Source organism: Leptodactylus fuscus, chromosome 9 (genome assembly GCF_031893055.1).
Source record: "Leptodactylus fuscus isolate aLepFus1 chromosome 9, aLepFus1.hap2, whole genome shotgun sequence".
Classification (NCBI taxonomy): Eukaryota; Metazoa; Chordata; class Amphibia; order Anura; family Leptodactylidae; genus Leptodactylus; species Leptodactylus fuscus.
The window spans coordinates 9,869,953-9,891,452 of NC_134273.1; the positions used below are offsets into that span (position 1 = coordinate 9,869,953).

The 21,500-nt window shown below is 51.3% G+C and overlaps 1 protein-coding gene across 1 annotated transcript; it reads right to left on the bottom strand.

Moving 5' to 3' along the window:
* Window positions 1-2,568: 2,568 nt before the first annotated feature.
* Window positions 2,569-21,500, bottom strand: ANKRD13C (ankyrin repeat domain 13C). The gene is made up of 13 exons (XM_075287341.1): window positions 20,962-21,500; window positions 13,925-13,966; window positions 12,162-12,266; window positions 11,231-11,316; window positions 11,084-11,129; window positions 10,116-10,182; window positions 9,295-9,439; window positions 8,275-8,406; window positions 7,578-7,739; window positions 7,334-7,413; window positions 6,404-6,502; window positions 6,020-6,120; window positions 2,569-5,479 (listed from the first exon to the last, which is right to left on the bottom strand). Exons 1-13 carry the CDS (start codon window positions 21,260-21,262, stop codon window positions 5,349-5,351), a joined length of 1,497 nt encoding a protein of 498 aa, XP_075143442.1. The 5' UTR covers window positions 21,263-21,500; the 3' UTR covers window positions 2,569-5,348.

Genomic DNA, 21,500 nt, shown 5'->3' on the forward strand with positions numbered 1-21,500 from the left:
TGTGTCTGCACAAACTGTTAGAAAGTGACTCCATGAAAATGGTATGAGGGCCTGATGTCCACAGATGGGGGTTGTACTCACACCCCAACACCGTGCAGGACTCTTGGCATTTGCCACAGAACACCAGGATTGGCAACTTCACCACTGGTGCCCTGCGCTCTTCACAGATGAAAGCAGATTCACACTGAGCATGTGACAGAGTCTGGAGATGCCGCGGAGAGCGATCTGCTGCCTTCAACATCCTTCAGCATGAGCGGTGTGACAGTGGGTCAGTAATGGTGTGGGGGCCGCCCAGCCCTCAGTGTGCTCACCAGAGGAAGCCTGACTGCTATTAGGTACCGAGATGAGACCCTCAGACCCCTTGTGCTGGTGCAGTTGGCCCTGGGTTCCTCCTAATGCAGGACAATGCCAGACGCCATGTGGCCGGAGTGTGTCAGCAGTTTGTACAAGATGAAGGCATAGAAGCTATGGACTGGCTGTCTGTTCCCCAGACTTGAATCCGATTGAGCACATCTGGGACCTCATGTCTCGCTCCATCCACCAACGTCACATCGCACCACAGACTGTCCAGGAGTTGGCAGATGCTTTAGTCCAGGTCTGGGAGGAGATCCCTCAGGAGACCATCCACAACCTCATCAGGAGCTGCCCAAGTGTTGTAAGGAGGTGACCACACACTACTCAGCCTCATCAGGAGCATGCCCAGGCACTGTAGGGAGGTCATACAGGTACATGGAGGCCACACACACTACTCGCCTCATTGTGACAGGTCTTATGGATATTACATCAAGGTTGGATCAGCCTATAGTGGGGTTTTCCAATTTAATTTTGAGGGAATTCCAAATCCAGGCCTCCATTGGTTAATACATTTGATTCTCATTGATGGTTTTTGTGGGATTTTGTTGTCATCACATTCCGCTTCGTACAGAACAATGAGAAGATTTCATTCCTTCAGACCGGGGAGGTATTGGAGGGTTCCCTTTATTATTTTGAGCAGTGTGCTTTTATAAGATTTAAAGGGGCTCTATCAGCAAAATCATGCTGATAGAGCCCCACATATGCGTGAATAGCCTTTAAAAAGGCTATTCAGGCACCGTAAATGTTATATTAAACTACCCCCCCCCCCCCCCCCCCCGTTTTAAAATAAAACCCTAAAAAAGAACGCTATCTACACTGTGGGCGGGCATTCAGGGTGCGCCATCTTCTTCATCCCCCGCCTCTTCTTCCTCCGATGGCTACTGCGCAAGCGCCCAGGCCATTTTTTTTTTTTTTTTTATATCAGTGCCAGTTTCCGAGTGCCGGAGGAAGACGGGATCAGAGGAAGAAGAGGCGTGGATGAAGAAGATGGTGCACCCTGAATGCCCGCCCAGTGTGCACGATGCGTAAGTAGATCACATTCTTTTTTAGGGTTTTTTTTAAAACGGGGGGGGGGGGGGGGGGTAGTTTGATATAACAATTACGGTGCCTGAATGGTCTTTTTAAAGGCTATTCACGCATATGTGGGGCTCTATCAGCATGATTTTGCTGATGGAGCCACTTTAAGTTATTTTGGTGACCATTGTGGGTTTTCTTTCATTAAGCGGGGGGGACACCAACAATTTTACCCCTGTTTGTATAGTCTATAGGTGCACTAGAACCGGTTAAGGCGCCATGTAGTGCTGATGTCGAGCTCTGAATATATACTCAAAACTGGAGCCGGTCCCTCTATTCCTACAAGACAAGGTGGATGATGAGGCCTAAATGATCCCTGACCTGAGCATGCTCCTACATTGTGCCTCCCAAAATCAAGTCACTTCCCATAAAGACCACATGACCCAGCCCAAGCTACAAGCAACTCTTTGGTGTTGTTATGGGCAATCAGCAAGTTCACCTGATTTTTGTGAAATACCCCTTTAGGCCGGGGCCTCACATGGCAGATGGGATTGTAGCAAATCTCATGCCTGCTTTGCAGTAAACATCGCGCTGCGGACATGAAGTCATTTTCATAACCCTTATAGTTTCAGAAAAAGCAGCAAGTCAATTCTACCTGCAGAAACGGCAGCGGTTTCCTCTTCGGTACAAGGAAACAAAGTTTGCAGAGAAACCTTTGCATGATTTTTCCCATGGACCCCTAACCATAAAGGGTGTGGGTTTTTTTTTTTTTAGCCAACTTATAAAACCCAGTGATGTGCTAAAATGAATGGCTCCATACTCGCCTCTTCCTAGTTCTCCGCTCCAGGGTTGGATCCTCCGCTCCGCACCATATCTACCCTGGCTGGGTTACTGTTGTTGTAGCTCAGGTGACATCACAGCGACCATGTTACCCCTGAGGTCAGCGATCGGCTACTTCAACTTCAGCCCACCCATCATGGAACAGAATAGGGGACCTGACGATAGATCCGGAGCACCGGGGGGTAAGCAACATTTTTGTTTTAAGCCACCCCTAGGTCTTACTTGACTTAGTTCTGGTCCAGCATCGAGGGATTAGTGACCAGATCACTACCGGAGCCCGCTGGGTCCTAGCGAACCCCCTACAGACAAGACACACACACAAAGGTAAGGCAGCCAGAATCGGGAGGAGGACGCAGGCGGTCAGAGTTTTCTGTTTAATAAACCAGTACTATGTGTGGATCCAGCAAGAAATGTCATTAGTCAACCAGTTACAAAAAACAGGAAAAAAAAAAAAAATGGCGTAAAACGAGTGAAGTCTAACGGCTTCCAGTAAAAATCCATATACAGCGCAGTGTGATCTCCGACGGCGGGGGAGGGGAGCAGATGCAGAGTTCCCTTTCAGTATAAAGCAGCGATTTGGAAGACCTGAAGGTTAGCCTGAAGATCCGCTTCATATTACCCAGGGTGCATTGCGCAGCAAATCTACCTCCAATCTGGGTCGCAGAACTTGTCGCAACTGGACAGTCCCCTCGAATGCCCAAGTCCGCTTGGTAAAATGCAGTCTATTTTAACCCACCCCACCCCAAATAGTTAAAAGCGCCCCTTCCCGTAGATTCTTGGTCTGTCTATATATAAAACCTCAGCTTGCTGAGATACAGGAACTGATATTGCGGTATTAAAAAGGCGAGAGGGGGATCTGTGATGTCTTGTACAAAAAACCACAGCGCTGCTCGCATCCCTTTATGCGGAGCCTTAAAGGGCCCCTTAAAGCTTCTAGCACTGGCCGCTGCAAAAAACAGTAACAGAATGAAGCCAATTCTGCGGCTGTGGAGTCACTGTACTGTAGAAAAGTGAAACCCCGACCAAACGAAACGTAGCTCAGAAAAGAAAGAGGCAGAACGTAAAAAGTGAACCTTCCGCCAGCTCAAGCTCTTCGCACCCTTTAATAGGCACAGCTTTAATAAATTCAGCACTGTTGGAATTTTTTCTCTAGCCCCCACCGATCCTGAGCAATCACCACGAATAGTTTTGGTGCCCGATATACTGAACTAGACTCCCTAATGACAAGAGGGTGGAGTCAGGTAGGAGCAGAGAGGAAGGAATGACTCAGAGCTCTCACACTGTCTCTGATTGGAGCTCTGAGTCACGCCCCCTTCCCTGCCTGACACCACCCTCTTGTTGCTGAGGAGTTTAGTTCAGTATATCAGGCACTATAACTAACAGCACTGATTGCTCAGGAAGGGTGTGGGCTAGAGAGAAAAGTCCAACTGTGCCGGAATCAGAGCGAAGCCTTTTAGAGGGTGAAAATGACTCAAGGTGGTGAAAAAGCATTCAAGGGTATTTTCACTTAGAACAAGTTACCTTGGAAGCAAACTTAGCAATGAGAACGGGTCTGACCATTGGGACCCCAACAATCGTGAGAACAAGGGTCCCTTGTACCCTGAAATGAATGAAATAGCACGCCCCATGTGCAGTAGCTCCATACACTTCTATTACAGAGCTAGGCCAAGTTGCGACTCCATTCTGACAATACCAATCAGCAAGTCACCCCCTCACCTGTGAGAAGGGGGTAACATGAAAGAACAGGGATAGGTTTTTGATCGCTGTGGTCCCTCGTCCTCCTGTTTGAATGAAGCAGTGGGTGTACATAGGTGACGCGGCTTCATTCAGACAGGGACCGGAACCCCATTGCTCATGATCGGTAAGGGTCCCAATGATCAGGAAATTGCCCCCTAGCCTTGTCCATGGGGGCAACTTAAAAAAGGAATGTGATTGTGATGGCTGCGGTCTATCTGATCATGTGATCACTTAATGTAGTCGCGGGTACGCTATGGGGCTGCCGACACCCCCACGCACCGGACTTGACCGTCTTCAGCAGCCCATAGTGACCTGAGGGGCTTCCAAGCTTTGTTAATTGACCTATTGACCATCAGGTTAGTTGAGGTCTGACGCCTGGGACCCCCGCTGATCAGCTATTTGAAGCAATGTATTTCTGAGCACTGCTTCTGCTTCACAGGCCGCGTCACTTTCATCGGTCACGTGGCCTAGTCGTAATTCAGTCCCATTCAAGTGAATAGGCTGAGCTGTAATACCAAGCACGGCCACTAGACAACATACAGCGCTGTGCTTGGTATTCAGCAAAAACCTGCGGCTACAGTCTCTTCACACAGCAGACCCTACCAAACGTCAACAGATGATCAGTGGTCAATTAATAAGCCTGGAAAGCCCCTTTCAGCTGAGTGTCCTGTTCTAATGGTTGTTGTGATCATCCCCTTTAAGAGAGTTCTAGCACAAAAAGGGAAACCAAAAAAAATTAAAATGTAAAGAAAAAAAACCCAAAACAAGACGCCTACGACAACGAAAACGTTAATCCATGAAGAACATTGGGGAAAAAAAAAAATTAAAAAATGGCGTCCACCATGATAATCAGCGCAGAAAAACCGAGCGATTGTCTCCGGTCTGCACAGCGCGGGGGAGGGGAGGGGGTGGTCGCAACAATTTATTGGATCGACATTTGTGTCATTAAACGACAGAAGAAAATCCGGCCTCTTCTGTACATATAGATATATATATATCCATCCAACAGGAACCTATACATAATATTACATGGGGTATAATTTACGGAAGGGGGGGGGGGGGGGGGGGAGGGGAATTAAAAAAGTTCAACGTGTAAAATACCGGATATTCGTTAACACTGCTGAAGAGCCGATGACTGCAGCGAGGAATGGAAAGACTGAATACGTAAGACCAGAAAGTGGTGGTGGGTGAGAACCCGGAGGGGGGGGTCCCTGCAGTGCCGCCATCTTATCAGACCCTGCAGTGATCCTAGTGGTGCTTGAGCGGCAGGGGGGGAGGGGAATTCGCTTTACGCAGCGGCAGATGACCACAGACAACCGGTTATGCTTTGCCTGTGAGAGATCCCTGGCCGATGCGGCGTCCCGTGTGGCCGCAGGTCAGCGACGACAGAGGTCGCCTCGAAATTATAAGTCGGGAAAGCGACTTGGGTCCTCCTTGTAGTCATCTGGTATCGTGAAGATAGACTCCTCAAACTCTCCGTAGCGGAATTCTTGGAACGTTACCGTGGCGGTGATGGTGGGGAAAACGGGGATGTCTGCGGAGAGGAAAGGACAAGACGTTACAGATGGCACTGATAAGGGAGAATTTTACAGCGCTCCCCCTCCCTCTGCTCGCAGAGCACCTAATATACCTAATGCATGCATACATCATATGGTATGGCAATACTGATTGGAAGCAACACTTAAAAGCATCATTCCTATTGGATGGAGACAAGTGAACGCACCGCAGGATCTCTAGAAATGAAAGTAAAGCTGTTGCCCCCAAAAAATGGGGTGTGCAGGTCACTTAGCACTGTGGCTAGTGTGTATAAAAGTCCTGTAAGAATTTCTATTTGGTCCCCAGAAACGAAGGGCCCCATTATAGTCAATGAGGTGTCTTGGGATACATTGTAGTCTATTGTTTAAGACGGACCAGAACAACGGATCATATGATGTAGATGTGAACGCTGCCTTGGTCAGTGGCGACTAACTTCCTGCAAATAGGCCCTAGCCTTAAAAGGGGTGACGCCACTTATAAACGTCACCCCAGTCATCATGTAGATACATTTGGCGCCCCCTAAGGGCGATTCACCTACCTAGTTTTACAGGGAATCCTGGGGGAAGCTTCATCTGTACAAATTCTCGGAGTTTATTAAAGTGCTTGAACGGTGCAATAACCTCTAGGACATTCAGCAGTCTGGAAGACAAGGGCGAGACGTTATCACATGATCTGCCCCTGGTGAGGGGGTAACCTGGCACCCCCAAGTGCCCACTACCAATAACCCGTAATCTTACTGTCCTATAATGGCACCACTAAAACAAATGCGGCTTCAGCACCGGAGTTCAGTATTTTTTGTATGTGACCACACTGACGACTGACGAGGTCACATGTCCACAATGACGACGATTACGGATGTCACATGACCAACGTTGCAGTAAAGCCCCCCCCCCCGACTTCTTAATCCTCCCCAGGGACTTACGATTCGATCCCCAGAGGGAAGTCCTGGCTCACGGCGATTGTTGCTTTGAAGGTTTTCTTGTTCTCTTTGCAGACAAGTTCCCTTCCAAGGTGCGGAGCTCTAGGGGGAAGAGAGAGATTTATGATGGAGGCGGCCGGGGGTGCAGGGCGGGTCACTGCACTACAGACTTGCTCTCAGTTTCACACTATAGAGTTAAAGGGGTTGTGCAGCATGTCAAAAAAAAAAAAAAACATGGCTGCTTTCTTCTTGTCAGGAAGTGAAATCACATCCATTGGTCACATGGCCATTATAACGGGACCTAGACGTGGCATTGCCATGTGACCAGCTGGTATGATGTCACTTCCTGCCCAGGAGAAAGCGGCCATGTTTTCAAAGTCCTGCATAACCGCTTAAAGGGTTTCTTCCAGGACCTAAATATTGATGACCAATCCACAGGATAAGTCATAGGGGGTGAGTGGTCTGACAGCTCACATCCCCACCTATCAGCTGCCTGCAGCTCAGTCCCATTCAAGAGAGTAGGGGTGAACTGGAATACCAAGCACCGCCTCTATAAGCAAAGTGTGCCCCCTAGAGCTTATGGCATTAGGACCCAGTAGAATCTGACGTCTTGGGTTATAGCTTAGGCATGGGATACGCCATCAGTATGTGATTGGGGGGGTCCAAGATGTGATCTGGCTGCTTGCGGACACCGGAAGCTTCTGCAGTAGGCAGGGCTAGAAGGAGCTCTTCCCCTATCTACTCCATTACTGCGTGAAGAGCTGGTGCCGGACCCCAACCCATCAAATACTGATGACTTATTCTATGCATAGATCCTCATTATGAAAAAAAAACCACACATGTGGACGACCCCTTTAAATATGGTAGATCAGCTGCGGCCGGAGCTTCTCGCCCCAGGTGTGTAAATTACAGACTCCATTGCCAAGTACTTACTTGCCGTTTTCTGCAGACATGTACTCTTCCCACGTAATAGTGTTTGGGGGTGGAGGGGTCAGTGACTGTCTCCGTACAGGCTGCAATAAAAACATTGGGGGTCAGAGGTGCACGGCCATGAGTTACCCCCCCCCCCCCACCACCGCAGGACTCGGCTCTGCTACATCAGTGCAGTCACCGATCTATAGAGCTGGAGAGACTCCCTGGTCACATGACACAGGTCACCCTACAGATGAGCGCGTACCTCGAAGTTTTGCTCCATCAGGTTGCCCCCCTTGCTCAGGCTCTCCATGATGGCTTTGTTTCGCAGGATGTCCTCCTCGCTCAGATGTTCTCTCCTTTTGCGAGACTCCAATATTAACCCGTTCACCAAGTAGAAGTCGGCTAAGAAGTTTCCCACACGTTCCTGGAAGGAAGCAGAAATCTAAGGGTTAAACAGAGCTATAAAACATTAAGGCGGTAAGGCCCGACTGGGGTCACCAGACACAATGAAGAACGGTGACCGTATCCACCTCTGCTGCTGCAGAACCTCTTATAGGACTCCTTCACACATAGGCATTTGTAAAGGTTTGAAAAATTTAAAGCAGAACAGAGTGTTTCAGCATAGGAAAGACACAGTCATGTTTACAGCTAAGAGCCAGTGAAGTAATTCCCATCACTCAGGTAAGCCGCCGCCGCTATCTGATGTCTAATCCTATTGTACACAGTCACGGAGGTCGGCCTGGCAATAGTCGTGTCCTCACCTGACCTGTCATGGCGGATGGCCGTCACCGCTGGGAGGGGGAAAGCGGTGTACACAATGCCACAACCTGCCTGTACACTGGTCAGCTCATGTTACTCAGGAGAGGAGGGATAAGCAGCTGCCACATGTGTCTGGCACCGCTTATCCCATAATGATACAGCTAATCCGACACCAGATACAGAACGTAACGTCCACGCACCGTTTTATCTTCCCTGAAAAGCCAGCCGGTTTGGGCGCGTGAGAACGTGATGGATTTTGTTGACAAGGTTGCAGAGTAGATATCGCTGCTCATTAAGATGTCCACTTCTTCCTCCGTCTCCATTTCGGATTCCTGTAAAACGGAAGAGAAGCGAAGACTGTAAATCTGGGGATATTGGAGCGGCGGCCATTACAGCGGAGCGCACACTGATCAATACACAGAGAAGAGAAGCCGGGCCCTGTACACTGAAAATGTACGCCACTGCATCAGTACACGCCAGGCACAGCGCCATACATTGGATAGTGGCTGTGCTTGGTATTGCAGCTCAGCCCCATATGTTTGAATGAAATCCATCTGCAGCAATGAACATGAAGTCGTTGGCCTGAGAAAGGGAAGTGGAGCTTCATATCACAATCATGATGGTGAAAGTCTGACTTTTGTGACCTGGCAATTCAGCAAACCTATCCCTGGCTGCTCAGGGCCATTCAAATGAAAGGGACTATGTTGTAATACCAGACACAACCACTGCAAAACGTATGGCGCTGTGCCTGGTAAACAATGAAGAGCAGCGGTCGCATTAGTCAGCTGATCGTGGGGGTATCAGGAGTCAGTCCGACCAATCTCATATGGGTTTTGCTAAAGCCAGGACTGCATTGAGCAGTAGGGAGAACTTCCTATATATCTCCCATTCTTTATAAAATCTCTCCTAGCTCAAAAAACCGCAGCTTTTCTGTAGGGTGTGACCTCAGACTGAGGAGAGACTATCTGAGAATATAGGGGGTGACCCTTTAATGCTGCTTCCTTTTACGTTTTCCCATACACCCCCCACTCCAGCTCAGTGCACAGATGGGCAAGGCGCAGGGCGATGCAGCACTAAATCATTCGTGGACCTCAGGATCATAAACTAGTGGCGCGTCCTACCAAGACGTCATTACTTTCCAAGGTGCAACAACCCTTTACTGATGCACTGGGGAGGGAACTGGAGAACAGCGCCCCCCTGTGGGCACAGCCGTCACTCACCTCGTGGTGTATTCTCTGGTAAACTTTCTGCTCGTTGTCTAAGACTACGAAGGACTCGGAGGGTGCGGCGTCTCCGTTGAAGATGAAGCTGAGGTCCCCTCGTTGGCACTTCATGTCGGTGAAGTCTATGAGAGTCGTGTCGAGCCTGGAGGAGGAGACGTCTGGACTGAGTAACAAGCAAAGATCTCATCTCATCATTACTCCTTACAATGTCACCGCCAATAGAGACTGCAGCGACGTGGGGCACAGCGCTCGGGAATTGTTGTGGCGGGAGTATTGCTGGTGACCGGGGGGGATCATTCTGACATAATAGCACTTGCAGCGGTTATCTGGTCAGAGTAGGGCTGGGTTCACATCTCCATTTAGCGACCCCATTGCAGGGTCCTACAAATTGCCAGATTAATTCACCCGGCAAATCCAACTTTTTCATTCGGCAATTTCAGCTAAAAAAAAATGGACACTTAACAGATCCCATTAGACACAATGGGGTCCCGTCAGGTTCCACTTGTGTAAGGGAAGGGGTTAAGAACTATACAATGAGTGTCTAAGGGCATGTACACACTGCAGAGGCTGCAACACACCACCTGAAATGGGAAGATTTTGAAGGATTTCTGTTGCAATTGCAGATTCTTGGTTTCTTTTCACCTTTGCATTGCCACACATGCACAATGCTGCGGGTTGTCACACAATGTATATCACAGCAGAGCGGCTACACCACTCAGACTACGTGCATATGGATGACTAGATGTTACCATGGAGGATGAGAGTCATTACGGTGCTGATAATACCTCGGGGGTCCAGGCAGAGGATGCGACACACACCTGATATTTATACCTTGTTTATAGATCTTGCATGCATCAGAAGGCAGGATACGGGACAGTAAAGGCACTGGAGAGAAACACACGACATGTCAGCACATCAGAGATGGTCATTGCACCGCTGGGGAGGACAGGACACAGGGGGTAGGACCTGGCATAGATGGCAATCTGCGTTGGTTATATATATATATATATATATATATATATATATATATATATCCTGAGATTCTATAAAGAGGTTGTCCGGTCACTGATCCATAGGATAGCTGGTCAGTATGTGATGTGTATGGTCTGACACCCAGACCCCGCACAGATCAGCTGTTCACATGCAGGCTCTCCTTTTCAAGTAATAGGATCGCTGCTGCAATTCCCAGGAATCACCGCTATGCAGCGGACGGGGCTCCTGCGACACACCTATTACTTGAATAGCAGAGACCGCACACGTTCCCCAGCTGATCTGTGCAGGGTCTGCATTTCTAAGGGCGGCTGGTCGTCTTTCCCAGTGCAATGTTGTGAGGTCACGTCAACTATAATCAAACCTCACTCTTAACCGTATACAGTCCCATCCATGTGACATCACCGCTGCAGCCAATCTGTATACAGAGGAGACAGCCAGCCTGGCAAGGGAATGGCGAGGAGGGTGCAGGGAAGTGTGAAGGCAGTGTTATGTCCAGGCTCTACTCTGCTGCAGGCATTTAATGTTCTGATCCTGGACTTCCCCTATAACTATGGGATATTTAAAGGGGTTCTCTACTCGGGACAAAGCCTTTCTGATAAGCTGGAACTTAGGATGTGCACAAATACCCTGCAGCGCCCCCACACAGGGAATGAGGCACTACAGCGACCTGCTAAATAATGGGCTGTCTGTGTAATGTAAGTAGTACTGGCATCTCCATAGAGGGCGCTCTTTGTCGCTGCCCATGATGTCTAATAGACGAGGGGCTCCTCTGAGGCAGACGGCCATTACTTACCCCAACTTTGAAAATCCCAGTGAAGTTCCAGGTAGAAATCTCCCAGCTGTAAGTACACAGAATGGACCGGTTATACCTCCAGATACCATAAAGCAATACAATGCTGTGCACAATGATGGGGGGAGGAGTCCGCCAGGCCCACGTTACCTCCTTCAGGGCGTTAAGCAGGCGAGGTCTCTTTTCCTCCACGCTTTCCCTGGATTGCTGCTTCAACTTTCTCAATAATGCGGTGACTGGAACAGAAAGACAGAACATAAGCCGGGATGTCAGAGAAGTGTATGGAGAGGTTTTACTGCAGCGTGCGTCATGTCGATCACAGCATAGCCTCTATTTATGGCACATGAGGGATGCTTTACAGTCTGGGCAGTGACATCACCAGCCCTTTCCATATAATCCCTCCTCCATTATATGACATCATCACCCGTTCCCAGAGAACACCTTTGCTGCTAAGTGACATCACAAGCACTTCCCAGACCTCCCGGTGACATCACTAGATCTTTCTAGAAAATTCCTTCCCCTGCCAAGTGACATCACCACTCTGCAGACGGGACGTCCCCCTTACACTTTACCAGATAACCTTCCCCAATATCACCACCAGCACCTGTCAGACATTACGTATAAGTCAGCAGCGGTGCTCCGTTGTGGGGGTGCAGAGGTAAGGCCCGACCCGAGAGTGCGAGGACATCAGCGACATCCCCCACCCAGTCTAGATAGTCCATTCCCACCCCAGTGACATCACAAGCCCGTTCCAGATGACCTCCCCCTGGATTTATTGCAGAGATTTCTGTGAATGTGACATACAGCCATGTGCAGCAACCTCCTCATTCACATGTATGGAATGGAAATGCCCTGTGTGCATACAGTGTCAGTGCAGCCCCGGACGGCTCCTCACTATGTCCCTGCACAGTCTCCAGATTCCCGGACGTGCCCCAGGGCTGCACGAGTTGTCAGTATTTCACACTCAGCATTTACACGTTAGCCAAGACCTGAACAGTCCAGCTGTCTCTCGATCTTATTGTCAAGTGAAGACGAGGAGACGAAGGCCCCGCAAGGATGAAAGGTAAGGGAAGCCGCTTACTCATCTGTCTGTCTCCATAGCTGATGGCCTCTGCCAGGGGGCTCCAGCCCTGCGCGTTCTTCACCTTCACCGGGGCGTTGTGTGCCAGCAGCAGATGAGCGCACTCTGCAAAAAGTACAAGATGGAAGGATTGGATGAGCCGACATTGTACCTAGAGAGATTCCAAGGTGTCAAAAATATCTACTCATTATATGGGACAGGGCCCGAAATCATCCGAGCACAAGCCTGTGGTGTCACATTCATCCGTCACATGGCCTGGATGAAGCGCAGTCCCTTTCAAGTCAATGGGGCTGACCTGCAATATCAAGCACAGCCGCTAAATGATGTACGGCGCTGCTTGTGATGCAATTACTATAGAATAGTAACCCAGCACCAATCATATAAGGATAGGACACCAGATGACCCCTTTAAGCCTAAAACAGGGGTCAGCACCTTTGGCAATCCCGCTATTCTGATACCACAGCTCCCAGCATGCCCCAGTCACTTCTATGGGATTTCCAAGAACAGCCAAGCACATCTCCCAGCATGCACAGCAGTAGGAGTATTGGCGGTTCATCAGTATAGCGCCCCCTAGGGGTCGGTTACTCAGAGGTACAGAGAAGGGAAGGAATGGCCGCAGTGCTCTACAGTGATGAACTGAGTGGATGGCCGCGTTACATCTGGGTAAGGGCAGACATGGCGCCGCTCTATGGCTGGGTGTGATTTTACAGATGAGTTGGCCTTCTTGCTCGTCTTTTGGCATCTTCTGACAGCAGCGCCCGCACGTGAGCCATCCCAGGAGTTAACATGTAATCCATTATGGCCGGGGGTAAAGTCTGCTCTACTGAAGAGGAACGAGCGCCCTGTCTGCAGCCACAGGAGGGAACGGCCATCCCCACCCTGAACCTGCCGAATCAGCGGATCCTCCCACCACATGTGGTAACCACCCCTAGGTCAGAGAACAGGGTCAAGCACAGGCCGCCCATAGTGACCTAGGGTGAACCCATTATGGCCCAATCTGGACACAGGAAAGCTTTGTTATCGCTCCCTATCCCTGGGGGGGTAACATTAATATTTTGCTGGGACAGTCAGTATCTATGCCCCCTGTTATATCTGTAGTATTACATGGGGGGGAGGGGGGCATCATTTATGGTACCCAGCAACCACATGCCCTTATGTCTCGGTGACCACCATTTTGGTACATGTGCTATGAGAACAGGCCATGTATATCCGGGTCAGACTCGCAGCACCCTGCTGATCTGCAGCCTGTTTATTGTTTAAAGGGGTTTTCCATCCCCAGCAGTATCTTCTTGGTGGGGGGTCTGACGCCCGGACCACACCCCAATCAGCTCACCCAGCGGTCTCCAGGCAGAGCCACAATACTTGGCGCTATATATGTGACCAAGGCTGCAGGATTGCCCCGAATACTTCAATAATATCAGCGCGGCTTCCGGCCTGTCCGCAGCAGAAGCCTCAGGTACCAGGAGACCGCCAGACCGACCTCTTCACACAGCTGATCGATGGGGTGCCGAATGTCAGAGCCCACAACTATGCGAACAGGCCGGCAAATCGGAGAACCCCTTTAATCTGCCCAACCATGAAGGAATCCCACCCCAGTACAGGATACAATATGTCTGTAAGTATAGATGTGATGACCTGCTGCTGGAAAACTACAACTCCCAGCATGTCCGGAAAGACAGAGGCTGAGATTTGTAGCTCAACAACTAGAGATGGAGAGGGGTGAGGTGGATACAGAGACGTCCGAATAGTCAGACAGCACCTACCTTTATGTCCCAGCATCACGGCGAGGTGCAGCGGGGTGTTACCTAGAAGAAGAAAGGAAGACATTAGCGACAGACCAGCAGCAGATCGTATAGGACGTTTTAGGGGTAGGCGTACCCCAATATGAGGGGCATCTAAATGCAGAATAAGCAAGTAACATATTAAGAAGAGAGACATAAGATAAGTGGGGCGTTCCCTGCACTGGGTAATATATGCCGTGGCTTCCTCGCTGCTACCCTCAATCTTACTTCTGCAGAGCGCAGCGGGGGCCGGAAGTCTCGCTCCTCTGCTGTGGCTCCGCCTCTCAGTCACGTGACCGACTCCACACCATAGAGTTGGAGCAGCCACGGCAGAGGAACGAGACCTCCAGGGGACCAGCATGGCTATCAGTAAGTCGGCTTACCCAATGCGCCCTGAAAAACAGCTTAAAGGGCGCCTCCACTTCGGAGAATTCCAACTTGTTAGACAATAAGATGAGCAAAAAATGTGTCCTGTCCTCGTCCCTCTTACTGGGACCTCCAGTGATCACCTGTAATCTATAGGAAACCCTGGCCGTAGGTGTTCAGTTTCCCTGCAGTGCCACCACAGGAGAAATAAAGCATTGCAGCGTCCATTTACATTCACATCTTTGTAATCCAGTCCTCCATACATAGACACTCTCCATAACCAGTCTTTTTGGGCTACTCCGACAAGTTATGGTTCCCCCGCCAACATGTAACTATAACCCCCGGTTTGGTGATTTCAGGGCATCTTGCAGGTTGCAGACTATTGCTGTACAGTCACAGGCGCTCAGGACATGCTGGGAGTTGTAGTGCGTCACAGGATAGACATCGGCGCAGTACATGGCGACTCCCATTCTCCTCCTGCAGGTCCATAATAGACGTTGCGGTGTCAGGGGGCGCAGATCCCAATTAATGGGTCACCACTTCAAAAGGAAATGAGAAAATCTTATTGAAGGAAGCGTGAAAGCCTGGAGGACGCCCGGCAGATTGAGGCTGACAGATCTGGGGCAGCGGCAGCACACGACGGGCTCTGATCAAACTTTAAAGAGCAATTTCTATGAATATTTCAGGTGCGGGAAAGTAAGAAGTGAGGTCGGTGTGATCGCAAACAAGACGCAGACGCCGCTCGTGTGGTGGTGGTGGGGGGGGCTCTTTAAAGGGCCATGAGGTCTGATAGGACTAGAGGCTTCTTTGGGGTATTCCGCCTCAAAATCAGCTCCAATTTCCGTCTCAAACCCATTGGACAGCAGAGGTGTCCTGCGTGATCTTCAGGCCTGGCCAATGCAGAATTTGACATGGACTTTGCAAATTCTGTGGGAGATTTGGTAAAGCAGGAAAACTCCGATCCTGAATCTTTCGGCCTTTACAAATCCCGCAATGTAGCCCGAACCCTAACCTGCAGATTTATCTACATTATTAGCAGTGAAATGATCCTGTTCATTTTGTAATACCTCACAAGCGCCACCGCCGATGACATCACACTCCTCCGTCACATGGTCCAGCAACTTGGTCCCATTGAAGTGAATCGAGTTGAGGTGCAATACCAAGCACAGCCACTATATCACATATGGCGCTGTGCTTGGCGTTCAGTGCACCGGCCGTAACGCTCATCTGAACGTTGCGGCCTCTTTAACCAGCTGAGCCGGTGTCAGACCCTCAATGATCACATATTGATAACCTATCCCAAGAATATGATCGGTGGGGGTCAACCTATGAGACCCCCACCAGGCCTAGAGATAAGGCTGCAGAGTTGGTGTAGGGTGGCGTTCCCTTCTCGGTCACCTGATCGTGCAGATATCTGCAGGGGGCAGCACTGAGCGAGAAGGGAACCATGAAGAGGACCCAACGCTGCAGCCCCTCCATTCTCAGAGGTCAGCCCCCCGCCAGCCAGAGACGGAAGTAACCCTTAAAGCGCCAGCAGATTTCAAGGAATCCATGCTCTATGGCGCTGGCACCAGTCCAAACCTCAGCAGGCCCTCACGGCCTCGTGCTGGAAGTCATTGTGCAAGAGTTGCAGAGCCCTGGGCCGGCGCAGAGTGTGGTCACCATCAAGCGTTTCCCGTGTGGCTGATGTAACCCTGCGGCCAGGAGGAAACGGCGAAGTCCGGCACGTTTTAATCTCGTGGACTCCTTCTGGCGATATGGTCGGCGTCCTCTGGAGGGTCACGCAACCCCTGGAAGCAGAAAAAATGTAATTAACAGAAATCAGACTGAACGAAATTGCTGCGATCCTCTGCGGCCGGCGGATAAAATTAGATGTATGGATTGGATGGGGGGAGTCGGCGCACGGCACGGAGCCCGGGGAGCGAGTGTGTGAATGAGCAGAAGGTTTTGACAGACACGAGAGGATATAAAAAGACTGCGCGGCGTGACTAATCCCGACATCCAGGAAAAACGCACGTCTTACATGTGTCACTCATAGAAAGGGGCCCGGGATGGGGCCACACGGTGGCTCAGTGGTTAGCACTGCAGCCTTGCAGCGCTGGAGTCCTTGGTTCAAATCCCACCAAGGGCAAAAAACCATCTGCAAGGAGTTTGTATGTTCTCCCCGTGTTTGCGTGGATTTCCATCCCATACTCCAAAAAAAAAAAAAAGACATACTGATAGGGAAAAATGTACATTGTGAGCCCTACGTGGGCTCACAATCTACAAAAAAAAAAAGAAAAAAAAAAAAAAAGAAAGGGGCCCGGGATTACTGGAATGCACTGGTTAGCACTGCAGCCTCGCAGTACAGGAGTCCTGGGTTCAAACCCTGCCAAATGTTCAAACGTGGATTGTGTCATGGAGTTTTATGATTTGCAAAATCCGCATTATTTTTGTAAGGTAGAATAAGCATGAAAATCCACAGCGAGCTGCAATCTCCAGGCAAAGGTTTTCTGCTGCATGTGGGTCTGACATTTCAAGGCGTTTTCTGGGACATGTATATTGAGGACTTAGCCTTAGGATTGTGGTGGGTGGGGGTCTGACATCTGGGACCCCCGCAGATCAGCTAGTTGAGGCTGACCCAAACACTGCAGTACTTTCACGGAATACCAAGCTCAGTTCCGTACATCGCGGTTGCGCTTGGTATTGCAGCTCAGCCCCCGTCTTAAAGGACAGGTCATCCATGTACAGGTCCTGGAAAACCCCATAAGGCCGGGGTCCCGTGGGACGTAAATGCTGCAATTTCCCTGCAGCGGAAACACCGTGGGGGAAAAAAAAATCACAGCGTTTTACAGTCAGGACAAAGTGGATGGGAATCTAGTGAATCCCATGCCCACTTTGCGGTAAAAAACACAGTGCGATTTCGAAGATCGGTGCAGATTTGGCATGCAAATGAGTTCTCTCGCAGCACTGGGGGCGGTCCCCGGCGCTCAAACAGCACTGGGGGTGTCCCCAATACTGCGAGAGAACTCTCCAGCGCCACCTCCATCTTTTTCAGCAACTGCCTCTTCACGCATCTTCTTCAGCGCGGCCGGTCAAACTTCTAGGCCACGGGCCGAGCCAACTGCACATGCCCGCGGCCACAAGAAAAATGGCCGCTTACACAGTAAGTAAGTGGCCAATTTCTTGTGGCCTGTGAGCATGCCTGAAGCCTAGAAGTTTGACCACCCGTGCCGGAAGAAGACGCGTGAAGAGGCAGTTGCTGAAAAAGATGGAGGCGGCGCTGGAGAGTTCTCTCGCAGTATTGGGGACACCCCCAGTGCTGTTTGAGTGCCAGGGACCGCCCCCAGTGCTGTGAGAGAACTCATTTGCATACCAACGAAAACCGGGATTTCTACCGAACGGTGACGCGAAGAAGACATCTAACGGTAGGAGAAGAATAGGCTTTCTTAAGGTTATTCCTACGTGTCAACGAGAAAAAAAATGTGATTTTAATGGTAGAATCCCTTTAAAGTAAGAACATGGAGCCTTAGATCTTATGCACACCTGGACGTCACCTGAGAGCTTTCTGCAAAGGAATCTGTGGGGACAAAAATACCCTGAACGGGTCACAGGCAGAAATAGGTGACAGCAGGGAGAAGTGAAAGAAGTAGGCGAGAGGCGCCGACATCCCAAATATTTCACAGTTACCAAAAAACTTTACTTGTGAAGAGGACCCTATAGATAAGGCCCTGTTCACATGGGTGGAGTGTAGACGGCGTCGTGTGCAGATTGTGTACCCAATGACCCGAGCCATGGATAGGAGTACGATGGCTCCGTTTCTGCTGCTCAGTCTTAGCGCCCCCACATGGATCTTTAAGACACTCCGACTTATACAATTATTGGCACGGATGCATTTGGCCTTTGATCCAGGGGCGACCTGCAACATTCGTATTAACTGATGTACAGCAGGAACGCCGCTGCAAAAAAAGCCCCCACATTTTTGGCAGCAGAATTCAGATACATGATGATGGACCGCCCCATGTGGTCACATCCTTGTTCACCCTTCTGTTCCAATGTCCGGTTATCCCGTCACTTTCCAGAATTCATCAGACAGGTTGGATTTGGCAGGACGGCAGCCATATCACATTTCTATTATGCTTTCCAATGCCAGCTCCAAACACCACATGGCATCAGCGCCCACCCCGTGCCAACACTAGCAATTTGTCACACTCTGCTTCACCTCCGTGTCCACGAAAAACTGAATGTCCCTTGTACAGTGGAGTCGCACATCGCAGCGCTTTGCAGCAGAGGAAGACACGTTGTAAGGACTGGAAGATGTCTGATCGGGGGAGGGATGGTCATCACATAGTCTGTGCATTAGGTCATCCTGCTGGCCTTAAAGGGGAGGTCTCGCTATAACCCCTGGCCATGTGTGTTATTGGGCCACACAAATGTCATACAGGGGGGAGGGGGTCTCCTGCTAAGGACATGTGCCAGGATAGAGAGATACCCTTAGCCCTCCTGCACATGGGCAAATACAAGTGACACACCGGCCAGATTACTCATCCCATGTGACCTGCACACCCTGCACCCTAGTGATCCCTAGCGTCCTGCACTGTATATAGTATATACACAAGGATGATGCACTGACCAGAACGAGCATCAATACAGACTACTGAGGTCACCGGGCAGCATGCAATGCTTCGGTCCTCCTGTGGTGGCGCTGCAAAAGAAGATAATGCAGATAATGTCACATGATCAGTATGTTATTGGGGGGACCCCTCTGAAAAATTGAGGTCGCATGTACCCCGGTAATCTGCTATCACCTCCTCCTATCCTGAAATAAATCCGTCCTCCGGTGATCGCCCTCTGTGTACAGTAATGCCGCCATTACCTGCAACTATTGATCTGTATGGGAGTGACAGTGGACAGAGCGACATAAACAACCCCCCCCATCCTGAGCGCCCTGCAGCCTGTATAACACATACTCTCTGTGCAGCGCTGGCGGCAGGCAATGATCTTCTGGTTGCTACAGCAATGGCCACAACACCAATACCTGAGGCTGCGGGAAAAACAAACAAGGGGCAGGAAAGCTGCAGCGGTGACTCAGAGGAGAGGAGAACGGCGGCGCTGCGGGCACATGACCGGACTGACCAGAGGAGAACGGCGGCGCTGCGGTCACATGACCGGACTGACCAGAGGAGAACGGCGGCGCTGCGGTCACATGACCGGACTGACCAGAGGAGAACGGCGGCGCTGCGGTCACATGACCGGACTGACCAGAGGAGAACGGCGGCGCTGCGGTCACATGACCGGACTGACCAGAGGAGAACGGCGGCGCTGCGGTCACATGACCGGACTGACCAGGGGAGAACGGCGGCGCTGCGGTCACATGACCGGACTGACCAGAGGAGAACGGCGGCGCTGCGGTCACATGACCGGACTGACCAGAGGAGAACGGCGGCGCTGCGGTCACATGACCGGACTGACCAGAGGAGAACGGCGGCGCTGCGGTCACATGACCGGACTGACCAGAGGAGAACGGCGGCGCTGCGGTCACATGACCGGACTGACCAGAGGAGAACGGCGGCGCTGCGGTCACATGACCGGACTGACCAGGGGAGAACGGCGGCGCTGCGGTCACATGACCGGACTGACCAGGGGAGAACGGCGGCGCTGCGGTCACATGACCGGACTGACCAGAGGAGAACAACTCCCATCATCTGTATCAGCAGGGGCCGCCCATGGACATCTCACCCATCACATGACCTCATGACTGACAGCCGATCTGCCCCTTCACAGACCACCCAACTACTGGCACCTGCTACCACTGACTGACAGCGCTGACGGGCAGCCATGACCCGGGAATAACGGACAGCTGATGTCACTGACTAGTCTGTCCCAGCACTACAACAGGTCAACGGGCCAAGGCACAGCAGCACAACCGCCCCCACCCCACAATGGCCGACTACTCTTCCCACCACTACAATTGTTGACCACATTGCCACGAGAGCTGACTAGTCGTTGCCTCCCCCCACCACCTCCACGACGGACGACTACTCTTCTCCCCTGCAACAACCACCAACTACAATGGTCGACTACTGTTTCGCGACCCCTTCGCGATGGCCGACTACTCGCCCGCCTATGATGCCAAACTACTCTTTTCCCCCCGCCACGAATACTGACTACTAGCCCATCAGTCACAATGGCCGACTACTCTACCCCCCCGCCATGAACACTGACTACTAACCTATCAGTCACGATGGCCGACTACCCTCCCCCCTCCATAGAGCCGGCAACTCTGCCTCCACAATAACTGACTACTCTAACCTCTGCTACAATGGCCGACTACTCTACCCCCCTCCAGAGAGACGACAACACTGGCCCCCATCCTCCGCAATGACCGACTACTCTCGCGCCACAACAACTGACTACTAACCCATCAGTCACAATCGCCGACTCCTCTACCCCCCTCCAGAGAGCCGGCTGCCCCCCCCCCACCCCCTCCGTAATGACTGACACCCCCCCCCCCAAAGGCTCTACCCTCTACTACAATGGCCGACTACTCCGCCATTGCCATCTTTGTGGCCAGAACAGGCTGACCACTCTGAGCCTTCCTCGTTGACCCCCATGATTGCCAGCTCTGAGGCCGCCAGCTGGGCTGTAAGAGGTTCTGCAGCAGCTGCACTGACCGTGGTTGTCCTTCTGGCTGATGCTCTGGCTCCGGATCAGGGAGGACAGGCGGCGGATGTCGCCCTTGAAGACGCACTCGTGTACCGGGTAGTGTGTCCCGGGCTTGCTGTCCCCGTCGCTGCCGGCTATGGCCGGGTTGGAGGGCGCTCGGATCACCCGGTGGTTGCTGAAGCTCTTGCTGTTCCGGTTCTTGCGGGTGAACGTCCCCCCGGCCGTCGCCTCCTCGTCGGGCTCCAGCAGCTCCTCATCCTTGCACGGCTTGTGGTCCCGGCGGAGGGAGCGGATCTTTTCCCCGGTCATTGGAGCAGCGAGGACGGGGAAAAACAAGGGAAAAGAACACGGGCAGCCCCGTACGGAAGGGAACAGAAGGCCCGAACATGCGGCTCACACCCGGGGTAACCGACACCGAACAGATCGCATCCTCCTCCTCCTCAGCACAGCGACCAACCACCCGCGGCCATCTTACGGCACCGCTATCGCGTAGTCTGTCAGCCCCGAGAACTTGGCTACATCGGCGGGCGGGGACAACGAGCAGTGA